At 41.3% G+C, this 22,114-nt stretch overlaps 1 protein-coding gene across 3 annotated transcripts in view; it reads left to right on the forward strand.

Moving 5' to 3' along the window:
- Positions 1–22,114, forward strand: part of SEMA4G (semaphorin 4G) — a 175,227-nt gene that overhangs the window by 150,624 nt on the left and 2,489 nt on the right. For all 3 annotated transcript variants that reach the window (XM_070752847.1, XM_070752848.1, XM_070752846.1), the window contains exons 9-14: positions 642–808; positions 2,977–3,146; positions 9,364–9,508; positions 11,363–11,585; positions 13,374–13,489; positions 19,278–19,432. In XM_070752847.1, coding sequence (XP_070608948.1) covers positions 642–808; positions 2,977–3,146; positions 9,364–9,508; positions 11,363–11,585; positions 13,374–13,489; positions 19,278–19,432 — 976 coding nt within the window. The remainder of the gene's footprint in view (positions 1–641; positions 809–2,976; positions 3,147–9,363; positions 9,509–11,362; positions 11,586–13,373; positions 13,490–19,277; positions 19,433–22,114) is intronic.

A 22,114-nucleotide genomic window follows, 5' to 3' on the forward strand; every position in this document is an offset into this window, starting at 1 on the left:
AGCAGACGTGGTAGATAAATCCACAGTAACTGAATTTAAACATGCCTGGGATAAACATATATCCATCCTAAGATAAAATACAGAAAATAGTATAAGGGCAGACTAGATGGACCATGAGGTCTTTTTCTGCCGTCAGACTGCTATGTTTCTATGTTTCTGTAACTCCTCTCGCCTTCGAAACATTCTTCTATAGCGAGGGTTGATCCAATTGCTTTCCGCTCTCATGTCTTCCTCCCTCTCTGACAGGGACCACTCCCCCACTGTCTCATCAGCCCCCTCTAGTGGTTCCTCAGGCTCACTCAAGTCACTTTCTGCCTTACTCTCACTCTCTGCTTCATCTGGCAACTCCCTCCCCCCCATCTGGCCCAGGGTATCCAGAAGGGCCTGGCTCATCCTCCTCAGAATCTGACACAACCCGAGGTGGAAAAGGAACACTCACAACAACTTCTATTCCCTTGAAAATGACAGCCAGACACTTGAGCTGTCTTCTGGAAAATTCAAGGTGTGAACAGATAGATCCTGCCTCACTTTCTTGAAAGACTCAAGGCTCATGACTGTTGATCTGCCCGGTGTAAATAGCAGCAGCAGCTTTAGACACTTTTCTTTGAAAGGCTGTGCTAATCTTTCTCCTCCTCCTGCAGATGCAGAGTTTGTGGCTTCTGTGTTGGTCCGGGAGAGCACAAGGAGCTCTCTGGGAGATGATGACAAAATCTACTATTTCTTTACTGAACGTGCTGGAGAGGAGAGCACGTCAATATTTGAGAAGACTCAGCCGCCCAGAGTAGCTCGAGTGGCTCGAGTGTGCAAGGTAAAATAAATGGTCTGTTGTGAATATACACTAGCACTAATGAAGGCTTTTGGAGGATTGTGTTGTGGGTCCACTGGCGGAGTTGGCAGCACAGTTGGACAGCGAGGAGGTGGGGAGGAACATGGTTAAGTCCCACAGAGTCGGCCTTCTCTGGGTCCCGTCAACTAAACAATGTCAGTTGGCGGGCCCCAGGGGAAGAGCCTTCTCTGTGGCGGCCCCGACTCTCTGGAACCAGCTCCCCCCAGAGATTAGAACTGCCCCTACCCTCCTTGCCTTTCGTAAACTTCTCAAAACCCACCTTTGTTGTCAGGCATGGAGGAATTGAAACATCTCCCCCGGGCCTATATAATTTATGTATGGTATATTTGTAGGTATGTCTGCTTAAAAATGGGTTTTTTTAACTATTTTAAATTTTAAATTGTATATTATTAGATTTGTTATGAATTGTTTTATTGTGTTGTGAGCCGCCCCGAGTCCACGGAAAGGGGCGGCATACAAATCTAATAAATAATAATAATAATAATAATAATAATAATAATAATAATAATTAATAATAATAATAATAATAATAATTATTATTATTATTAATAATAATAATAATAATAATAATAATAATAATAATAATAATAAGCCAGTCCTGGAGTTTGGAGAAAGCTCGGTGCCAGAGGCAAGGATCCAGCCCAGGCCATCTGGGAGGTCTGTCCAGACTCCAGAGCCTCCAGAGGCTGACATGAGTGAGACAAAGGAACAGGGGAAGCCTGTTCTCAATGCACACATGTGCAGAGCTGCCAGAAGGCAAGAACAGTTACAGAAGTGTTAGCATGTCTCGGTGCAGCCTTGTGCGAACCTATCAACATACGCACAGCAGAGTTATTGCAGTGGTGTAGTTGTGTGATCCAGCCAGTAACAGACTTAGTATTTACCAAAGTATTATTTACATATATACAACACAAAGTAGCAAAAGATAACAAGCCACACACAGCCGCACACAGCTAAGAATATCTCAAAATAAACTCCCCCCCACAGGGAAAGGTAATGGCGCCCTCTTATGGCCAAACCAGTCAAAGCTCTTAAAGACATATTACATCTTTACAGTTATAAACTACCATTGGTCATTTAATACATGGCAACCCCAGAACAGGTGAGTACCATGTACTAACAAGAAGAGAAGGATTACTCACGATTGGAGATAATTGGCCCCTCCCACAGGCTATATAAGTGTAGCACACAGAAGTGTTCGTTGCAGGAAGCAACTTTGTTCAACTCGTGTTATTTCAGTTCGGACTCCGTGTTTCTGTTTGGCCTTGCCAAGTTTCTTGCTAATTGGTGTTTGGCAATTTGTCAAGAAAGACAAAGGTTGGTATGCTTATCTGCCCTTCCCTGAAAGACTGTTATTGGACTTATCATTGTTTGGGACTTATTACAGCTGAGAATGAAAATAATTCACAGCCGTTAAAATAAAAAGAGGTTTTTGGGACTCTGTTTGTGCTGTATTATTTGATCTGGAAGCCTAGGTCAGAACAGGTTGGTTCAGGCTATTATTATTATTATTATTATTATTATTATTATTATTATTATTATTAATTAGATTTGTATGCCGCCCCTCTCCGAAGACTCGGGGCGGCTCACAACGGTAACAAAAAACAGTATAATAATGAAACAAATCTTATAATAAAATTATATTAAAAAACCCAACCATTAAAAACTATACAACACATACATACTAAACATAAAATATAAGAAAGCCTGGGGGAGATGTCTTAGTTCCCCCATGCCTGGCAATATAGGTGGGTCTTGAGTAACTTGCGAAAGACAAGGGGGGTGGGGGCCGTTCTAATATCCGGGGGGAGTTGATTCCAGAGGGCCGGGGCTGCCACAGAGAAGGCTCTTCCCCTGGGGCCCACCAAACGACATTGTTTGATCGATGGGACCCGGAGAAGGCCAACTCTGTGGGACCTTATTGGCCGCTGGGATTCGTGCGGAAGAAGGCGGTTCCGGAGGTATTCTGGTCCAATGCCATGAAGGGCTTTAAAGGTAATGCAAATGAAAGGTCATATCATGCAAATGAAATAGAGGCTATGAACACTGCTGGTCATCCCCATAATTTGAACAAAAACATTAAACTGAGGAAAAGATTTGTTTTACGTTTCTCTCTTCTTTTGTTCCAGAATGATCTGGGTGGCAAGAAGATTCTCCAGAGAAAATGGACATCCTTTATGAAAGCAAGGCTGGTCTGCTACATCCCTTACTATGAAGTGCTAAAAGATGTTACCAGTCTGGATGGTGGTAACTGGACAAGCACTGTTTTCTATGCAACATTCACCTTATCAGCCCAGTGGTGAGCCAAGCATTTTTATACTGTTGAATTCTGTATAATTTGGGGACTAGATAGTTTACAAGGTCGGGGGAAATTTGGAATGTTGAAAACATGAGGGAGGCAGAACAATGAACCAGTTGTGACCCTATTTGGACCGGGAGTCACTGCTCATAGTCACTCATGCCCTCATCACCTCGAGGCTCGACTACTGTAATGCTCTCTACATGGGGCTACCTTTGAAAAGTGTTCGGAAACTTCAGATCGTGCAGAATGCAGCTGCGAGAGCAATCATGGGCTTCCCTAAATATGCCCATGTTACACCAACACTCCGCAGTCTGCATTGGTTGCCGATCAGTTTCCGGTCACAATTCAAAGTGTTGGTTATGACCTATAAAGCCCTTCATGGCACTGGACCAGATTATCTCAGGGACCGCCTTCTGCTGCACGAATCCCAGCGACCAGTTAGGTCCCACAGAGTGGGTCTTCTCTGGGTCCTGTCAACTAAACAATGCCGCTTGGCGGGACCCAGGGGAAGAGCCTTCTCTGTGGCGGCCCCAGCCCTCTGGAACCAACTCCCCTCAGAAATTAGAATTGCCCCCACCCTCCTTGCCTTTCGTAAGCTACTTAAAACCCACCTCTGCCGCCAGGTATGGGGGAATTGAGATACTCTTTCCCCCTAGGCCTTTACAATTTTATGCATGGTATGTCTGTATGTATGTTTGGTTTTTATATTAATGGGTTTTTAATCGTTTTTAGTATTGGATTATTATTGTACGCTGTCTTATTATTGCTGTTAGCCGCCCCGAGTCTCCAGAGAGGGGCAGCATACAAATCCAATAAATAAATAAATAAATAAATTGTAAAGGTTCGTGTCATTTTATCTAAAGAGAATCTCCTAAAACCATCTTTACAGTTATTAATTGGTAAGGCCGTTGAAATCTGTCTTACGTGTAATTTCTCTGCATATCTACATGACCTCCTTTCTTCTGTCTTCCCCCTTAATCTCATTTGAGTTTTAACCCTACACCTCTACAGCCCCTCCATATACCTTTTGAAAGGATCAGTTGTTTTGAGCCGCGGCACATTTTTTACATTTACGAAACCCTGGGGCACATTGAGCGGGGAGGAGGGTGGGGGCTAAAAAAAGTTTGGACAAAAAAATTCTCTCTCTTCCTCCCTTTCGCTCCCTTTCGCTCTATTTCTCTCTCCCTCCCTCTTTCTCTGCCTTCCTTCTTTCTCTCTCCATCCCTCTTTCTTTCTCTTCCTTCCTTCCTCTCTTTTTTGCTCTCTTTCTCTCTCCCTCTCTCCCTCTATGTCTTTCTCTCTCTCTCCTTCCCTCCCTCTCTTTCTTTCTCTCTCTTGCTTTCTTTCTCTTGTTCTTTTTCTCTCTCTCTTGCTTTCTCTCTCTTTCTTGTTCTCTTTCTCTCTCTCTCTTGCTTTCTTTCTCTCTCTGAGCTTCGCGGCACACCTAACCATGTCTCACGGCACACTAGTGTGCCGCGGCACACTGGTTGAAAAACACTGGTTTACAGAAGCTTAAGCCTTTTAATAAATGTTGTTAGTTTGAAAAGTTGCCATCCAGTGTACTTTTATGCTGAAAATAAAAATGCTTTGCTCTGCACCATGTCAGTTTTGGCATATTTATTTTTAATTAAAACATTCTGTCTTAAAGTCAGTGGAAGAGGAAGGCTGTTAGACACCAAAGGAGGTATATGAAGACAGAGTGGTGTTCACGTGTGCTATATTGGTTACCTCTGAGATAATTGTACAAGAAAGAGGTGTTGGAATGTGTCATAAATGACAGTTTGACTAATGTGGTCCATCAGCTTTGCCAAAAGGCAAGCAGAATGCTTAGGAATGTTTAGGGAACAGGGCAGAAACTAGAAAGGAAATACAGTGGTACCTCTACTTAAGAACTTAATTTGTTCCGTGACCAGGTTCTTAAGTAGAAAAGTTCTTAAGTAGAATCATTTTTTCTCATGGGAATCAATGTAAAAGCAAATAATGCGTGCAAACCCATTAGGAAAGAAATAAAAGCTCGGAAATATGGTTAGCTCTCTCGACTTTGAATCTAGTGATCGGGGTTCAAATCCCAGTGAAGCCACCTTTTTTAAAAAAAAATAATATTTATTTATTTATTTATCATCATCATCATCATCATCATCATCATTTATTAATTATTTCCATGGGCACATCGGGAAGATTCCCTTTTGCCCCCCAAGAGCTGGAGGGTCTTTTTAATGCTTTCTTTTTTCCTACTAAGAAAGGATTAAAAGGACCCAAACCACTTTTATTATATAAAGAAGCATGATGATGATGATGATGATAATACTAATAATACTACTACCAATAATAATAATAAATAAAAAAGAGCATGTGTGTGTGCTATCGTGCATGCAGGAGTGCCCACGCCCATAATCCAATGCCTGGGGAGCGCAAAAACAGTTTTCCCCATCCCCTGGAGCCCCTCTGCAGACTGGAAACGTCCTGTTTCCCAACTTCTGGTGGGCCCAATGGACTCGTGTTTTGCCCTCCCCAGGCTCCAAAGGCTTCCCTGGAGCTGGGGGAGGGTAAAAACTCCCCCCCCCCGAGGCTCTCTGGAAGTCAAAAACGCCCCCTCAGAGCCTCTGTGTGAGCCAAAAATCAGCTGGCCGGCACACACATGCACATTGGAGATGAGCTAGGGCAACAGCTCATGTGTCAGCAGAGATGGCTCCATGTGCCACCTGTGGCACCCATGCCATAGATTCGCCATCACTGATATATACTGTATCTGAAAGTTTAAGGAAATACAGTACTGTGTTTTCACAAACTGGTATAAATCAGTTCAGTCTAAGTTCCAAGCCAACAGATACAGACTCAAACCACTTTTTGAAAGAATTCTAGAGTGTATGCTGTATGTTCTACTATTCACAAACACATTAAACAACTGAGAAAAATCATCTGATGTTGATAGGGAAAATTTGGCAATTGAATTCTTAATCTTTTCAGGAGCTCTTGAGCTAACTTTCGTAAGAGTCTTAAGACCCATTTATGCCATCAGGCTTGGGCCGATTAAATCTTAGTCCCTGGCCAACAAATGATTGTGTGATTGCTGTACAAATGGGTGTGATTGATTTTTAATAATAATTAGTGGTTTTAGATAACTAAGTAATTTTAATTTAATTGGATTGGTTTTATTGTAATTTACTGTTTTTCATATGTTGGAAGCCACCCCAAGTCTTCGGAAAGGGGCGGTATAGAAATCCAATGGATGGATGGATGGATGGATGGATGGATGGATGGATGGATGAATATATGAATGAATGAATGAATGAATGAATGAATGTATATATGAAGGAATGAATGAATGAATATATGAATGAATGAATGAATGAATGAATGAATAAATAGCTCTTCTTGCCTTCAGATACTTCTTGAAACTTTTTTTTCTTAAACACTGATGCAGCAGGACCCTCCTTCTTCTAGCACAGGTCACCCTAGCCTAGGCATTTTATATTGGCCAAGACAGACACATTCTTTAACTATGCACAATTCTCATTCCACAAACAAATATGTTCTTCTGTTAAGCTGTGATTGGATAGAGGAACATTAAAAAAACTTCCTGGTTGTGATTACCAGTACAGTCATCTGTCCTTATAAATGTTTTGGTTTGCAATTGGTACAACAACCATGTGTTCTTGCTGTGGGTGTTTTATGAAAGAAATTCTACTGGGTGATTAGTTGTGGTATCAATTAATATTAGCTGTTTATGCAGAAGGCAGTAGTGATGGGAAGAAAAACCACACCAATATTTTGGCAAGATTCCTTTGGTGGGGGACAAAGATTGCAGTTTACCATATGGACTCTAATCACAACCACAGCTGCCAGTTTCTTTTCCCCCTTATTTTTGAACTAAGCCAAGGACAGCTTTTGCATGTTTCTCTTAATGATGCTGTGAATTTTTACAAGTTCTCCTCAGTTAATTAGCACCTTTGTGCTTTTGTAATATCTGTCAGCTTTGAAGTCTGCATTTATAGCAAATGCCACCCAGGAAGCTATATCCCCATTGTGAAAGGACTGCAGATCAAATGTATTTACTAATAAGCGGCCCATGCCATTGATCTCAGAGAAGCATGTGGAATGTACAAGATGTTTTATGTGTAGTCCTTTCAAATATATAAGGCTCCCTTTTATCTTCAAAAAATAAATCCTATCAATCTTATGCACCTTCAGCTGCCCCTCCCACCCAGTGAAGCAGTATAGTTGAATTGTGGAATTTATTTATTTATTTATTGGATTTGTATGCAATATTTGCTGTTAAAAATCAGGATGGCCCAAGTAATTTAGAAAATTTCAAAGGAGACTAGAAAATTTGGAAGAGGGGCTATCAGCGGTAATTAATCTTAGTGATTGCTTGATACTTCCGTAATTATGTGGTATAGATAGAAACATAGAAGACTGACGGCAGAAAAAGACCTCATGATCCATCTAGTCTGCCCTTATATTATTAACTGTATTTTTATCTTTGGATGGATCTATGTTTATCCCAGGCATGTTTAAATTCAGTTACTGTGGATTTACCAAATACGTCTGCTGGAAGTTTGTTCCAAGCATCTACTACTCTTTCAGTAAAATAATATTTTCTCATGTTGCTTTTGATCTTTCCCCCAACTATCGGCCCATAACTAGGTGTAATGTGCCCTTAGCCTAATACTTCTGTGTTAAGATTCCAAGGTTACACCATCTTCTGCTACTGCACCTTCCCTGTTCCCTTGTCCTAGATTATGACATGAAGTCATCAGATTCAGTTATTACGTGAAAGAGACTGAGCCAACTCCAAATAATGGTATATGTAAAGAATTTGGTGTATAATCTGTGTTCTAAAACCAGACATTCATAAGGTCAAGGTTGCATTCCAAGACCAATGGCAAACTTCAGAAAGTCTATGATGAAGTACTTCCTGGCAGGTTAGCAACAATGATGGGATACAGCATAAAGAATCTGACAATGTTGCTATGAGTTATGTTAAAATAGCAACATTGCAGCTGGATGTGATCAAAGCAGCAACTAATGATAGATTAAATATTTATTTGTTTGTATGTTTGTTTGTTTGTTTGTTGATTGATTGATTGATTGATTCATTGATTCATTGATTGATTCATTGATTGGATTTGTATGCCGCCCCTCTCCGGAGACTCAGAGTGGCTAATAGAAACAATAAAACAGTGTACAATAGTAATCTAATACTAAAATATTTAATATTAATATTAAAATATCTAATACTAAAACATTAATATAAAAACCAAACATACATACATACATACCATGCATAGAATTGTAAAGGCCTAGGGGGAAAGAGGATCTCCATTCCCCCATGCCTGACGGCAGAGGTGGGTTTTAAGTAGCTTACGAAAGGCAAGGAGGGTGGGGGCAATTCTAATCTCTGGGGGGAGTTGGTTCCAGAAGGCCGGGGCCGCCACAGAGAAGGCTCTTCCCCTGGGTCCCGCCAAGAGACATTGTTTAGTTGACGGGACCCGGAGAAGATCTACTCTGTGGGACCTAACTGGTCGCTGGGATTCGTGCAGCAGAAGGCGGTCCCTGAGATAATCTGGTCTGGTGCCATGAAGGGAATAACCAACACTTAGAATTGTGATCGGAAACTGATCGGCAGCCAATGCAGACTGCGGAGTGTTGGTGTAACATGGGCATTTTTGGGAAAGCCCATGATTGCTCTTGCAGCTACATTGTGCACGATCTGAAGTTTCAGAACACTTTTCAAAGGTAGCCCCATGTAGAGAGCATTACAGTAGTCGAGCCTCGAGGTGATGAGGGCATGAGTGACTGTGAGCAGTGACTCCTGGTCCAAGTAGGGTCGCAACTGGTGCACAAGGCGAACCTGGGCAAACGCCCCCTCGCCACAACTGAAAGATGTTTCTGTAATGTGAGCTGTGGATTGAGGAGGACGCCCAAGTTGCGGACCTTCTCTGAGGGGGGCAGATTACTGACATTATCTGCCAGGCAAGTTGCCTCACAACCCCAGTGAATCTTTGTGTATTGCTGCCATGTTGATAACAATTTCTTGGAAGCCGAACAAATATAAAAATGAAGACCAATTGTTTGACTGCAAAAAGGTTGCATGTCAGTCCTAAGGGAATGTAATCCTTCACAGAAATTAAAACCTACCTTCTCCTGGTTTGTGACCAATGCTTAGAGCCTTGAAATTTAACCTTTCCCACCATTTTCCTATATTTCCTAGGAGGAGCATAGAAGTGTCTGCTGTTTGCCGATACAACATCTCAGAGATGCGAAAAGCTTTTGAAGGGGCCTACATGGAATATCAAGACTCTTCCCGCAAGTGGTCCCAGTACATTGGCGATGTACCAGAGCCACGGCCAGGATCAGTGAGTTAAATCCATCTGTATCTCATGTTCATCTTTATTCAGATGAACTATGCATGTACTTCCTTGTCATATGAGATCCAAAGATCCAGAGTGAAATATCGTAGATATGGGAACTCCCTGTGATATTTTACAGAGGAGTTATGCCTTTTAAAAAAAAACTCTAGGCCAGTGATGGCAAACCTTTTTTTCCTCGAGTACCAAAAGAGCATGCACGCACACTATTGTGTATGTGTGAGTGCCCTAACCCATAATTCAATGCCTAGGGAGGACGGAAAAAGCTTCCCCCACCCCCCAGAGGTCCTCTGGAGGCCAGAAACGGCCTGTTTCCAAACTTCTGGCGAGGCCAGTAGGTTCGTGTTTGTTGGCTTGTCTCAGTTAGCTAGGCCAGTGTTTTTCAACCAGTGTGCCGTGGCACACTAGTGTGCTGTGAGACATGGTCAGGTGTGCCGCGAAGCTCAGAGAGAAAGAAAGCAAGAGAGAGAGAGAGAAAGCAAGAGAGAGAGAAAGCAAGAGAGAGGGAAAGAGAACAAGAGAAAGAGAGAGAGAGAGAGCAAGAGAGAGAGAGAAAGCAAGAGAGAGAGAGAGAAAGAGAGGGAGGGAAGGAGAGAGAGAGAAAGACATAGAGGGACATAGGGAGGGAGAGAGAAAGAGAGCAAAAAAGAGAAAGAGGGATGGAGAGAGAGAGAGAGAAAGAAGAAGGAAGGAAGGAAGGAAGGGAGAGAAAGAGGGAAGGAGAAAGAAATAGAGCGAAGGGGAGGAAGAGAGAGAGAATTATTTTGTCCAAACTTTTTTTAGCCCTCTTCCCCCCCCCTCAATGTGCCCCAGGGTTTCATAAATGTAAAAAATGTGCCGCAGCTCAAAAAAGGTTGAAAATCACTGAGCTAGGCTATGAAACCTTCGACAATTTTAACAGAGCGTGGATGTGTGATAAAGCCAAGACACAGACTTAGTTAAATAAGTATTATTTACATATAAGCAAAATATAAACAATCCAGAATAAGCACGAAGCAAATACAGAATAATACGCACTGAGCAATTACAAGATTAGCACAAAGCAAAATACAATATAGATAAAAGCACAAAGCTAAAATACAATATAGATAAAAGCACAAAGCTAATACAAGCACAACTCCCCCGTCTCAGGCAAAAGTAAAGGAAAGGAAATGACTGAGCAAAATAATGAGCTTTTATAGCTTCAATGAGGAAGTGACGAAACAGCCTTGAATATTAACTCTTCAAGTACAAGTTAACCCTTTAAGTGCACATTAACTCTTTAAGTACAAGTTTGGTACAGTTTACAATATATAGTTTACAGTGGCAATCCCTAAGATATCATGTACCCCATACTAACAGTGTTTCACCCTCTCCAGGCTCCAAAGGCTTCCCTTTGGAGACCAGAAACGCCCTCCCAGAGCCTCTGGGTGAGCCAAAACTCAGTTGGCCGGCACACACATGCACACTGGAGCTGAGCTAGGGCAATAGCTCACGTGCCAGCAGATATAGCTCCGCGTGCCGCCTGTGGCACTCGTGCCATAGGTTCGCCATCACTGCTCTAGGTAAATGATTAAAATGAGTAGGTTGAGTACATTGGGAAATTATATGGGAATGCATTTAAATCTTTGCTGCAGTTTGAAGGCGTGCAAGTCCATCAGAAGGCTTTAATTTGTATGCCTTAGTCTTTATGTAACCTTTTGAAAACTTAGTTCCTCCAGTTGTTTTGGATTATGCTTCCAACATTTCTAATTGATAATGATGGGAACTGGACTAAAACAGATGTGGAAGGAACCAAGTTAAAGAAAGAAACGTTAAGCTTTGGATCTGGTGGGGCCAATTACAGCCGTTTCCTCTCTACAGTGCATTACCAATCGTGCTCGCAAAAGAGGCTACAACTCCTCCCAGGATCTGCCCAATGGTGTGCTGGATTTCATCAAGCTTCACCCACTGATGTATGAAGAGGTGAAACCTATAGACAGAGTTCCTCTGCTAATAAAGAAAAATGTGGTCTACACCCAAGTGGCAGTAGACAGAATCCAAGCCCTGGATGGGCACATATATGACATCCTCTTTCTGGGAACAGGTAATTGCAGTTAGATTCATCATGCATGCATGTGCATTCTTAACAACTCAAAAGACTTTAAATTGTTAGCTCCTTTTTAAACTACATGCAAGGAAACGTAATCATAATTTGCTTTTTTTCATACAAAATTTCCATTTTTTTCTATATTCCTGTATACTGCACGAGTCAAAAAGAGGGCTGCAAAAATATTAACTGACCTCTCGCATTCTGGACACAAACTGTTTCAACTCCTACCCTCAAAATGACACTGTAGAACACTGCACACCAAGACAATTAGACACAAGAACAGTTTTTCCCTGAACGCCATCACTCTACTAAACAAATAATTCCCTCAACACTGTCAAATTTTTTACTATCTGCACTTCTATTTCTACTAGTTTTTTCTCATCATTCCTATCACCCATTTCCTCCCACTTAGGACTATATGACTGTAACTTGTTGCTTGTATCCTAAGATTTTTGTTAATATTGCTTATTTGACCCCTATGACCCCTTCATTGCTTATTTGACCCCTATGACAATCATTAAGTGTTGTACCACATGATTCTTCACAAATCTATATTTTCTTTTATGTATGCTGAGAGCACATGCACCAAGACAAATCCCTTGTGTGTCCAATCACACTTGGCCAATAAAGAATTCTATTCTATTCTATTCTAACACAGAACTTGGCCTCTCTAAACCTAAGCTATCTCAGTGCCATTCAATTATGGTTGACATACAAGTGCTGTATTTTTTCTTACAGCACCTTATAGTCTACCTCCCTCTGTATTGCTTCTGGAGGGAGCTCATCCATCCCTTCCCTGAAAACAAACAATTCATCTTTTTTTTTTTCCAATTTCCCCTTAATGGTTTTTGATTAAAAAGAGACACAGATTTAATCCATAAAGAGGAATGAGAATTTTGTTCTAGAAATGGGGTAGGTGACATCATGGACATTCAGTCCTGAGTTGTATTTAGAATGCTCTTAATTCATAAATATAATTCTCAGTAGTTTATTTATTTATTTATTTTATTAGATTTGTATGCCGCCCCTTTCCGTAGACTCGGGGCGGCTCACAACACAATAAAACAGTTCATGACAAATCTAATAATTTACAATTTAAAATATTAAAAAACCCCATTATTTAAGCAAACATACATACAAGCATACCATACATAAATTGAATTGAATAGGCCCGGGGGAGATATCTCAGTTCCCCCATGCCTGACGACAAAGGTGGGTTTTAAGGAGTTTACGAAAGGCAAGGAGGGTAGGGGCAGTTCTAATCTCTGGGGGGAGCTGGTTCCAGAGAGTCGGGGCCGCCACAGAGAAGGCTCTTCCCCGGGGGCCCGCCAACCGACATTGTTTAGTTGACGGGACCCGGAGAAGGCCAACTCTGTGGGACCTAACCAGTCGCTGGGATTCGTGTGGCAGAAGGCGGTCCCAGAGATATTCTGTTCCGATGCCAGAATGGGATGGAATGGGTGGATCAGGAAAATATTTGATTTGTAATGATTGCTATAAATGACCACTTGAAATCTGATTTCCTCCAGAAGTCTTCAATTCTTAGAATTTCAGTGCTAAGATATTCCGATGATGCAGATTTAGGAATTCCACCCTGCAACACAGACTAGATCTACATTATTAAAGCATACATTTGCTCTGCTTCAGTATGGAATTGGATAGATACCTTGTTTACTAATCAGGATCAGGATGAAACCACATCCTACAAAAGGGACTTAATAATGAGGTTGTAAATTTAATTCTTATTGCTGCTCCTTTAAATGATTAACTACCTCTTAATAGGTAATGGATGGATTCACAAGGCTGTCGTCATTGGCTCCACGGTCCATATCACAGAGGAGATGCAGGCCTTCAAGAACCCCCAACCTGTAGAGAACATCGTCATTTCCAAACAACAGGTAATATAAACAGTTGTGGACCTCTCTCCATTACTATTAAATACAGCTCTTTAAATTACACTTCTCCCAGTGAAAAAAACCTGCATTACAAAAATAACAAACTAATTTGAATAGTAAGAATCAAACCAAGACAATTTGAATTTATCCTCAACTTTTGCCTACCTTCTCTTTAGCTGGTCTCCATGTCCACAACAACCTGCAAGATAAAATAACTAATATACAGTGATATCTCGTATTACGAACTTAATTGGTTCCGGGACGAGGTTTGTAAGGTGAAAAGTTTGTAAGACAAAACAATGTTTCCCATAGGAATCAATGGAAAAGCGATTAATGCGTGCAAGCCCAAAACTCACCCCTTTTGCCAGTCGAAGCGCCCGTTTTTGTGCTGCTGGGATTCCCCTGAGGCGTCCCTCCATGGGAAACCCCACCGCCGGACATCCGTGTTTTTGTGATGCTGCAGGGAAATCCCAGGAGGGGAATCCCAGCAGCGCAAAAATGGTGGCAACGGAAGTCCGGAGGTGGAGTTTCCCAGTGAGGGGAGCCTCAGCGAAATTGCAGCATCGCAAAAACATGGAAGTCCTCAAAACCCCACCTCCGGACTTCCATGTTTTTGTGATGCTGCAATTTCGCTAAGGCTCCCCTCGCTAGGAAACCCCACCTCCGGACTTCTGTTGCCAGCGAAGCGTCCGTTTTTGAGCTGCTGGGATTCCCCTGCAGCATCGCAAAAACACAGAAGTCCGGAGGTGGTGTTTCCCATGGAGGGGAGCCTCGGGGGAATCCTAGCAGTGCAAAAACGGGCGCTTTGCTGGCAACAGAAGTCCGGAGGCGGGGCATCCCAGTGGCAACAGCTTAGGTTTGTAAGGTGAAAATAGTTGGAAGAAGAGGCAAAAAAATCTTAAACCCTGGGTTTGTATCTCAAAAAGTTTGTATGACGGGTTTGTAAGATGAGGTATCACTGTATTTTAACTTGTTATTTTTAAGAATGGGTTTCTAATTTGCTTTATTTTATTTCACTCTTAATTTATTTTTAAAAGTGATTTTAGCTTGCTTTTCATTATTCATTGAATTCCAAGTCCCACTAATTAGACCCTAGAGCAAAATGTACTGAATTTTAAAAAGGATGGATATTTAAGAATTTTATAGTTTATTTTCATCTTCTTAACTGAATTTCTTCCAGCAGTAATCCACTCATGGTAACCTTGAACTTCCTTTTTTTCTCTCATGTAATTCAGGCGTGAAAAAACCCAGTTTTGTTATTATTATACAACAGAGAAATAAAAACCAACCAACCAGCATCCAGATTTATTTTCTGTCTGCCACTAGCATTAAAATATAATGTTGTAGCTTGAAACAAAAGTAGGCTGTCCTCAAGACTGACCTTCCATAAAATAAAGCAATAAAATACAGTGGTACCTCTACATAAGAACGCCTTTATTTTAGAACTTTTCTAGAAAAGAACTGGGTGTTCAAGATTTTTTGCCTTTACTTAAGAACCCGAGCCTGGAAAAATTTCCCAGGAAATTTGAGAGCGGCACAAAGGCCCAGCCAGTTTCCTGCCATTCCCCCTTTAATCCCGGCCATCTCGGGCTGCCAGAGGAGCCTTTCGGTGGCGCTTAAGGAGTCTTTGGCAATTCAGAGCAAAATAAGCATTTTCCTTTATCTGGGCACTTGGACAGGGAATAAACCTCTGCCAGTTCCCAGAGAAAAGAAACGCTCCCTTCGCTCTAGGCAGCCGAGGAGTCACCACAGCGAAGGAAAGGTGCCAGCTACAAAGCGAGCGAGCGAGAGGAGTGGGGAGCCCTTCAGCATGGGAAGGAGGTAGCAGCAGCCAGTGTATGGCAGCAGGTAGCAGCAGCCAGTGTATGGGAGACAATGGATGGGAGGCAGCTTCGCGCCAGGTGTATGGGAGGCGTGTGCCCTTCCTTGCCACCTCAGTTCCCAGTCTTCCATTGAAAATAAAATGTCTATTCCTGGATGTTTTGATCTGAAGGTTGTTATTGGAGACCTACTTCTTCATACTAGTTGATAGAATAATACTCTTTATCCATGCTGAATAAATAATAAATAAATGTGAAATAAATGGCTGCATAGATAATACCAGCATAGTGTTCCGTTTCATTGCTTCCATCTGCTGGAAAACTCTGATGATGCAGCCAAGATAATAAAGAGTATCTTTTTTTAAAATCATAATCCTCCCTAGCAGAAATATAAAATATTATTGAGAGAGAGAGAGAGAGAGAGAGAGAGAAGTATTCTGTTGATGAAAGAGAATGATAAAGTAGTTAGAGAGATCTGGAGCAGAACCGTTATATCAACTATTGGTAGATAATGTTCATGACATTCGTTCATATAGCACACCTACACAAGCATAACGTTGATTTATTTCATTAACCCATATTGCATGGGTTCACATGACCTAATATCCATACAGGCTGACTTTGTATCATATGCTAAGACAAAAAGTACTTGCCTAGTTTGTGCCTTATGTGTAATATAAGCAGTCAGTGGTTTGTTGTTATGGAAACAACAAAGAAGGGTCAGTTGACTGATTCAACTAAGGGAGGGGAGGTAAATATGCCACCAAACCAACCAAAACTTGCACAAACTAATTCCACCCAGCTGTTCCATGGGAATATATTTTTTAAAAAAATGTTAGTTGCCCAGCTTTACTTCCCTGGTTCTCCAGGGTCATGATCTGAAGAGGAAAGAGTGGCTGAAAAAACAAGCCTCTCCATTATAGTGCCACTGCGAAGGCCTGGCAGCACATAATAATATATCTCAGACAGTGATAAATTGCAGCAACCCAATTATACCTAGTGCCTTCTGCATGGCTGATGGGAAGGACATGTTAGGTAGTAAAGCTATGCTAAAATTCTCCAGGTGCAAGGCCCGATGGAAAGCTGATTATTTCCTGGCAAGTATTTTGTATTCCTTAAATAGATACTTTTAGTTCAAATACACATCACTATTTCCAAAAGCACCAGTAAGAAAGATCAAAGTCAGTAACTAACTGGACTCTCCATATTGTGAGAAAGGGGTCACACTTTGTTTTCTTTTACTTACCATCACCTAATAATGGCTATCTATCTCCATTCCATTATCTACCTAGATAGGAAGAAGAAGTGGTCAATAGGACATTAAGTGTCCTTTCCAGATTGTAGTTCTAGTACAGGAACAAAAAATGGTTTTTTACCTCTGGAACCGCCTGCTACCGGATGAATCCCAGTGACCGATAAGGTCCCACAGAGTTGGCCTTCTCCGGATCCTGTCGACCAAACAATGTCGTTTGGCGGGCCCCAGGGGAAGAGCCTTCTCTGTGGAAGCCCCGGCCCTCTGGAATCAACTCTCCCCGGAGATTAGAACTGTCCCCACACTCCTTGTATTTCGTAAATTGCTCAAGACCCATCTATACTGCCAGGCATGGGGGAGTTGAGACACCTTTCCCCCAGGCTTTTTTATATTTATGTTTGGGTATGTATATGTTGTTTGCTTTTTAAAATATGATAGGGTTTTATGTGCTTTTTAATATTAGATTTGTTTTCGCTGGAATATTGTTTTTATTATTGTTGTGAGCCGCCCCGAGTCTTCGGAGAGGGGCGGCATACAAATCTAATAAATTGAATTGAATTGAATTGGTTGGGCAGCTGTGGAATTCCATTCACATGTTTAATCTGGTTATTGAACTAACTCATTAAAATATTAAACAAATGTTACTTTAACGAAGCTCGTGAATAAAACAGCTGCTGGTTCTTTAATTGAACTAATTAAACATTAAACATTTAAAGAATGTTTTGTGGAAATAAAAATAGTCTGGGGCAGTGGTGTTATCCTAACCCCTTGTATATTTTTATGAATGAGTCTGATGTGACTGAAGCCCTCTCTGTGTTATCCTAGTGAGTGTCAGTTGAGATTTTAGTGGCAAAGAGTCCTGTCCGTGTTTTAACATTTCCACTCTTTCATGTCTTAAGCCAGGCCTTGGAATTCTGCTCCTTAAGCTGCTATTCATCTGTGATTTGGCAGAATCAATACTCTGCTTTAGGATTTGGATGCAGATGATACCCAGCTTTACATCTCCACCCCTTGTCCAGTCAGTGAAACAGTGGAAGTGATGTGCCGGTGCCTGGAGGCTGTTGGGGTCTGGATGGGTGTCAACAGACTCAAACTCAATCCTGATAAGACGGAGTGGCTGTGGGTTTTGCCTCCCAAGGACAATTCCATCTGTCTGTCCATCACCCTGGGGGGGGGAATTACTAACCCCCTCAGAGAGGGTCCGCAACTTGGGCGTCCTCCTCGATCCACAGCTCACATTAGAGAAACATCTTTCAGCTGTGGCGAGGGGGGTGCTTGCCCAGGTTCGCCCGGTGCACCAGTTGCGGCCCTATCTGGACTGTGACTCACTGTTCACAGTCACTCATGTCCTCATCACCTCGAGGCTCGACTAATGTAACGCTCTCTACATGGGGCTACCTTTGAAAAGTGTTCGGAAACTTCAGATCGTGCAGAATGCAGCTGCGAGAGCAATCATGGGCTTTCCAAAAATGCCCATATAACACTGTTCTGTCTGGGTCCCCCCAGACGCCAACACCAACCAAAAAGAGTAGGCAGACACACTGGTAAAAAGCAAAAGCAGTTTATATAATCCAAAGCAAACTCAGGTAACAAAAAAGGCCAGGCAATAAAACAGGATTCTTGCTGGCAAAAACAACGCTGGAGATAATAAAGCCCACGCCTCCCCCAAGTCTTCCAGACTTCTAGGCCACAAGCCAGGATCAGAGACGCCGAGGATCGAAGCAAGGTCAAAGGACTCCCAATTGATAACTCTCCACAAGACTGTAAGGGCGGGTCTGCCTTTTCAACCCTGCTGAGGAGAACCACACCCAAACCCAGCTGTTGCCAATTCAGGGATGGAAATACCTTTCTAATTGGCCCCGTCTTTGAGCTACTCGTCGCTGCCTCATGTCTATTATAGCCTGTGCGTCTTCATCCAATGAATCCAGGCTACTAGCTGGGGAGAGCCCCCCCCCGGGGGTCTCAGGCTGCTCTCCCTCCTCCTCTTCCTGACGTTCCTCTCCCCCGTCTGCCTGGTCCTCCCCCTCCTGTTCACTGTCCTCCTCCTCTGGGCATGGATCCGGCAGAGATCCAGCCGGTCCCTGAGGAGCCTCAGGCTGAATCACAACAAACACCAACACTCCGCAGTCTGCATTGGTTGCCGATCAGTTTCCGGTCACAATTCAAAGTGTTGGTTATGGCCTATAAAGCCCTCCATGGCACCGGACCAGATTATCTCAGGGACCGCCTTTTGCCGCACGAATCCCAGCGACCAGTTAGGTCCCACAGAGTGGGCCTTCTCCAGGTCCCGTCAACTAAACAATACCGTTTGGCGGGACCCAGGGGAAGAGCCTTCTCTGTGACGGCCCCGGCCCTCTGGAACCAACTCCCCCCCAGAGATTAAAATAGCCCCCACCCTCCTTGCCTTTTGTAAGCTCCTTAAAACCCACCTCTGCCGTTAGGCATGGGGGAACTGAGATATTCTTTCCCCCTAGGCGTCTACAATTTATGCATGGTATGTTTGTATGTATGATTGGTTTTATAACAAGGGTTTTTAGCTGTTTTTAGTATTGGATTGTCACATGTTGTTTTTACCACTGTTGTTAGCCGCCCCGAGTTCACGGAGAGGGGCGGCATACAAATCCAATAAATAAATAAACAAATAAATAAATAAAACCATGACAGATATATTCATCAAGACTAGTATGTGGAATTGGTGCTAAGTATCCTTCTTTTGCAGAGAAACTTATACGTTGGAGCCCAGAGTGGCGTCTTGCAGTTACCACTGTCCACTTGTTCACAATACAACTCCTGCTTCAGTTGCATCCTGGCCCGGGATCCATATTGTGCCTGGGACGGCAAGAACTGCCGAGAAGTAGCTGATGTCCTGAACAGGTAAGAAAACATTGGCTGTGAAGAAGAAAATGTGGGTTCAGGCTTCCTGTCTGTAACTGAGATCAGGTTATTTTTTTGAGGCTCTGCTTCAGCTTTTGTAGACTTCCTATTTTTTTATATATATATTTTTCCCCCCCCCCAATATATTATATTAATTTTCTTAAAATAGATAAAACTGACAAACATACATTTAACATAGAAATGGGGTTGTATCTTCCCCACTTATTCTAGAAGTAAAATTTCAATACAGAAAAAAGAATACATTCAAAAAAAATATTTAGGATCAACTTATTACTTTAAACGAAAAGAAGAAATTTGTTTTACCTTATGTAATAAATCTTCACACATAAACTAATTCTAACATAACTCTTAAATCATATCTCTACTAATACAATTCTCTTTTTTTTTTTACTTTTAATATTTCTTCTTGTTTATCCATATATATACACTTTGTTCCATATCTCATAAAATTCTGTTTCTTCTTGATCTTTTAACCGTCTTGTCATCATATCCATTTCAGCGCAGTCTAATATTTTCTTAATAACTTCCTCTTCTTTGGGGATATTTTCCCCTTTCCAATTTTGCGCGTATATTATCCTGGCCGCGGTCAAAATATGGGTAACTAGATGTAAAATTTCTTTCTTATATTTCTGATTAGTTATGCCCAGTAAATAAAATTCCGGGGTTATTTCTATCTCCTGTTTTACTATTTCTTTTATTATTCTTTCTATCATTTTCCAATAAAGCTTAACTTTACTACACGTCCACCATTGGTGATAGTAGGACCCTATTTCCTTCTTACATTTCCAACATAATGGGGAAGTCTTAGGGAACATTTTTGCTATCCTATTTGGTGGGAGGTGCCACCTGTAAAACATCTTAATTTGATTTTCTTTTAGGGAAACTGATTTTGTCATTTTCCAATTTAAAGTCCAAACATTTTCCCATGTATCTATATCAATTTATTTTCCGATATTTTTGCACCATGTAGACTTCCTATTTATTAGTAGAGTCACATTAGGCCTGAAGTATGCCATTTCATTCAAAAGAGGACATCCAGTAGGATTTTCTTGCTTTGGTGTTTGTTAACATTTGGCTCATATTGAAAGCCAGTTGTAACTTTCAAGCAACAACAGTAAAGCACATAGTTGAAAAAAAGTAAAAGTAAAATGTATTACTATGGTTGGTCATAGTCTGTCTGAATTTGGCATTTTTATCGGCCTATCAAACTTTCCAAGGACCTGAAATAGATAGATGTTGTTGTTGGATGGTGTATTAATTAAATTTATAGGCTGCCCATCTACCAGTGACCTGAGCAGTTTACACAACAGTACAAACAATGATGGCAAAGAAAACAAACCCAGAGGGGAAGAGAAAAGAGCATTAGTTGTTTTCTCCAATGATCTGGGCAAAAGGCCAGGCCTTGAAGCTGCTTTGAAATACCAATAGGATGGGAGTTGTTTGAATTTGATGTGTGTATTGGGGGGAACCTCATTCTAGAGAGCAGGTGTTTCCACAGAAAAGGTATTCTTCTGAATTCTGATATTGCTAAATCAGTGGAACCCAGAGAATCCCAACTCAATCTCAGCTATAGGGTATTTCTACCACTATTACTACATATAAACATGTTAAAAGCTTCCAAAAATTAACAGCTCAAAAATGCAAGGCTCATTAAACATAATTAAACAGCTTTATGTAAATATCTTTCTTTCTTTCTTTAAATAAATATCTCTTATCTATTACTTTATTTAAAAATATTGTGAATGTTTAGGATCAGTTTAGGTGTCCCCAGATAATGCATTCCCGGGGATCAGTGTCTCATGTACAAATGTTTAGCTTTCTCTAAGCTCAGAAGAGTTCTTTATTTTATACTGTTGTTATATGCTATCTAAGTATTTTAGGTCTATGTAGAGTGGCTGCACATTACACTGTAAGAAATAAGAAATGCTGGTAAAACTACAGGGGGTGGACAGAAAAACGGAAACACCTTGAAAAAATCACCAAAATATCTTTTAATATGGTGTTGGTCCACCTTTTGCAGCAAATACAGCCTCAATTCTCCGAGATATTGATTCATACAAATTGTGAATTGTTTCCAAAGGAATTTTAGCCCGTTCTTCAGTTAAAGCACCCTCCAGTTCTTTTAGAAACGATGGTGGTGGAAATCGACTTATTTGAATCTCTAAAATCTACCATAAATGCTCAATAATGTTGAGGTCTGATGATTGTGGTGGCCAGATGAGATGCTGAACTTCATTAGAATGTTCCTCGTGCCATTCTTTAACAATTCTTGCTCTATGGATTGGTGCATTATCATTTTGAAAGATGGCAACTCCCTCTGGAAACAGTTCTTGAACCATAGGATGAATTTGTGAAATGCCAAACATTCGGGCACTTTCTGTTACACTAGAGCCTGCCATTCGAGCACAACAATTTGGCCTCTTTGAAAGCCTGAGAAGTCTGCCATTTCTAGGTGGTTATAACCAATTTCCTTAAATTTCAGTTTAAAAAAGATAGTTTAAAAAATATATCAAGTAAAAGATTTTTTTTAAAAAAAACAAAAAAACCCATTAAAATATGTCGAGTTTTTATTTATTTGTGGAGAGGGGCGGCATACAAATCCAATAAATAATAATAATAATAATAATAATAATAATAATAATAATAATAATAATAATAATT

The sequence above is a fragment of the Erythrolamprus reginae genome, chromosome 5, assembly GCF_031021105.1.
Source record: "Erythrolamprus reginae isolate rEryReg1 chromosome 5, rEryReg1.hap1, whole genome shotgun sequence".
NCBI lineage: Eukaryota > Metazoa > Chordata > Lepidosauria > Squamata > Dipsadidae > Erythrolamprus > Erythrolamprus reginae.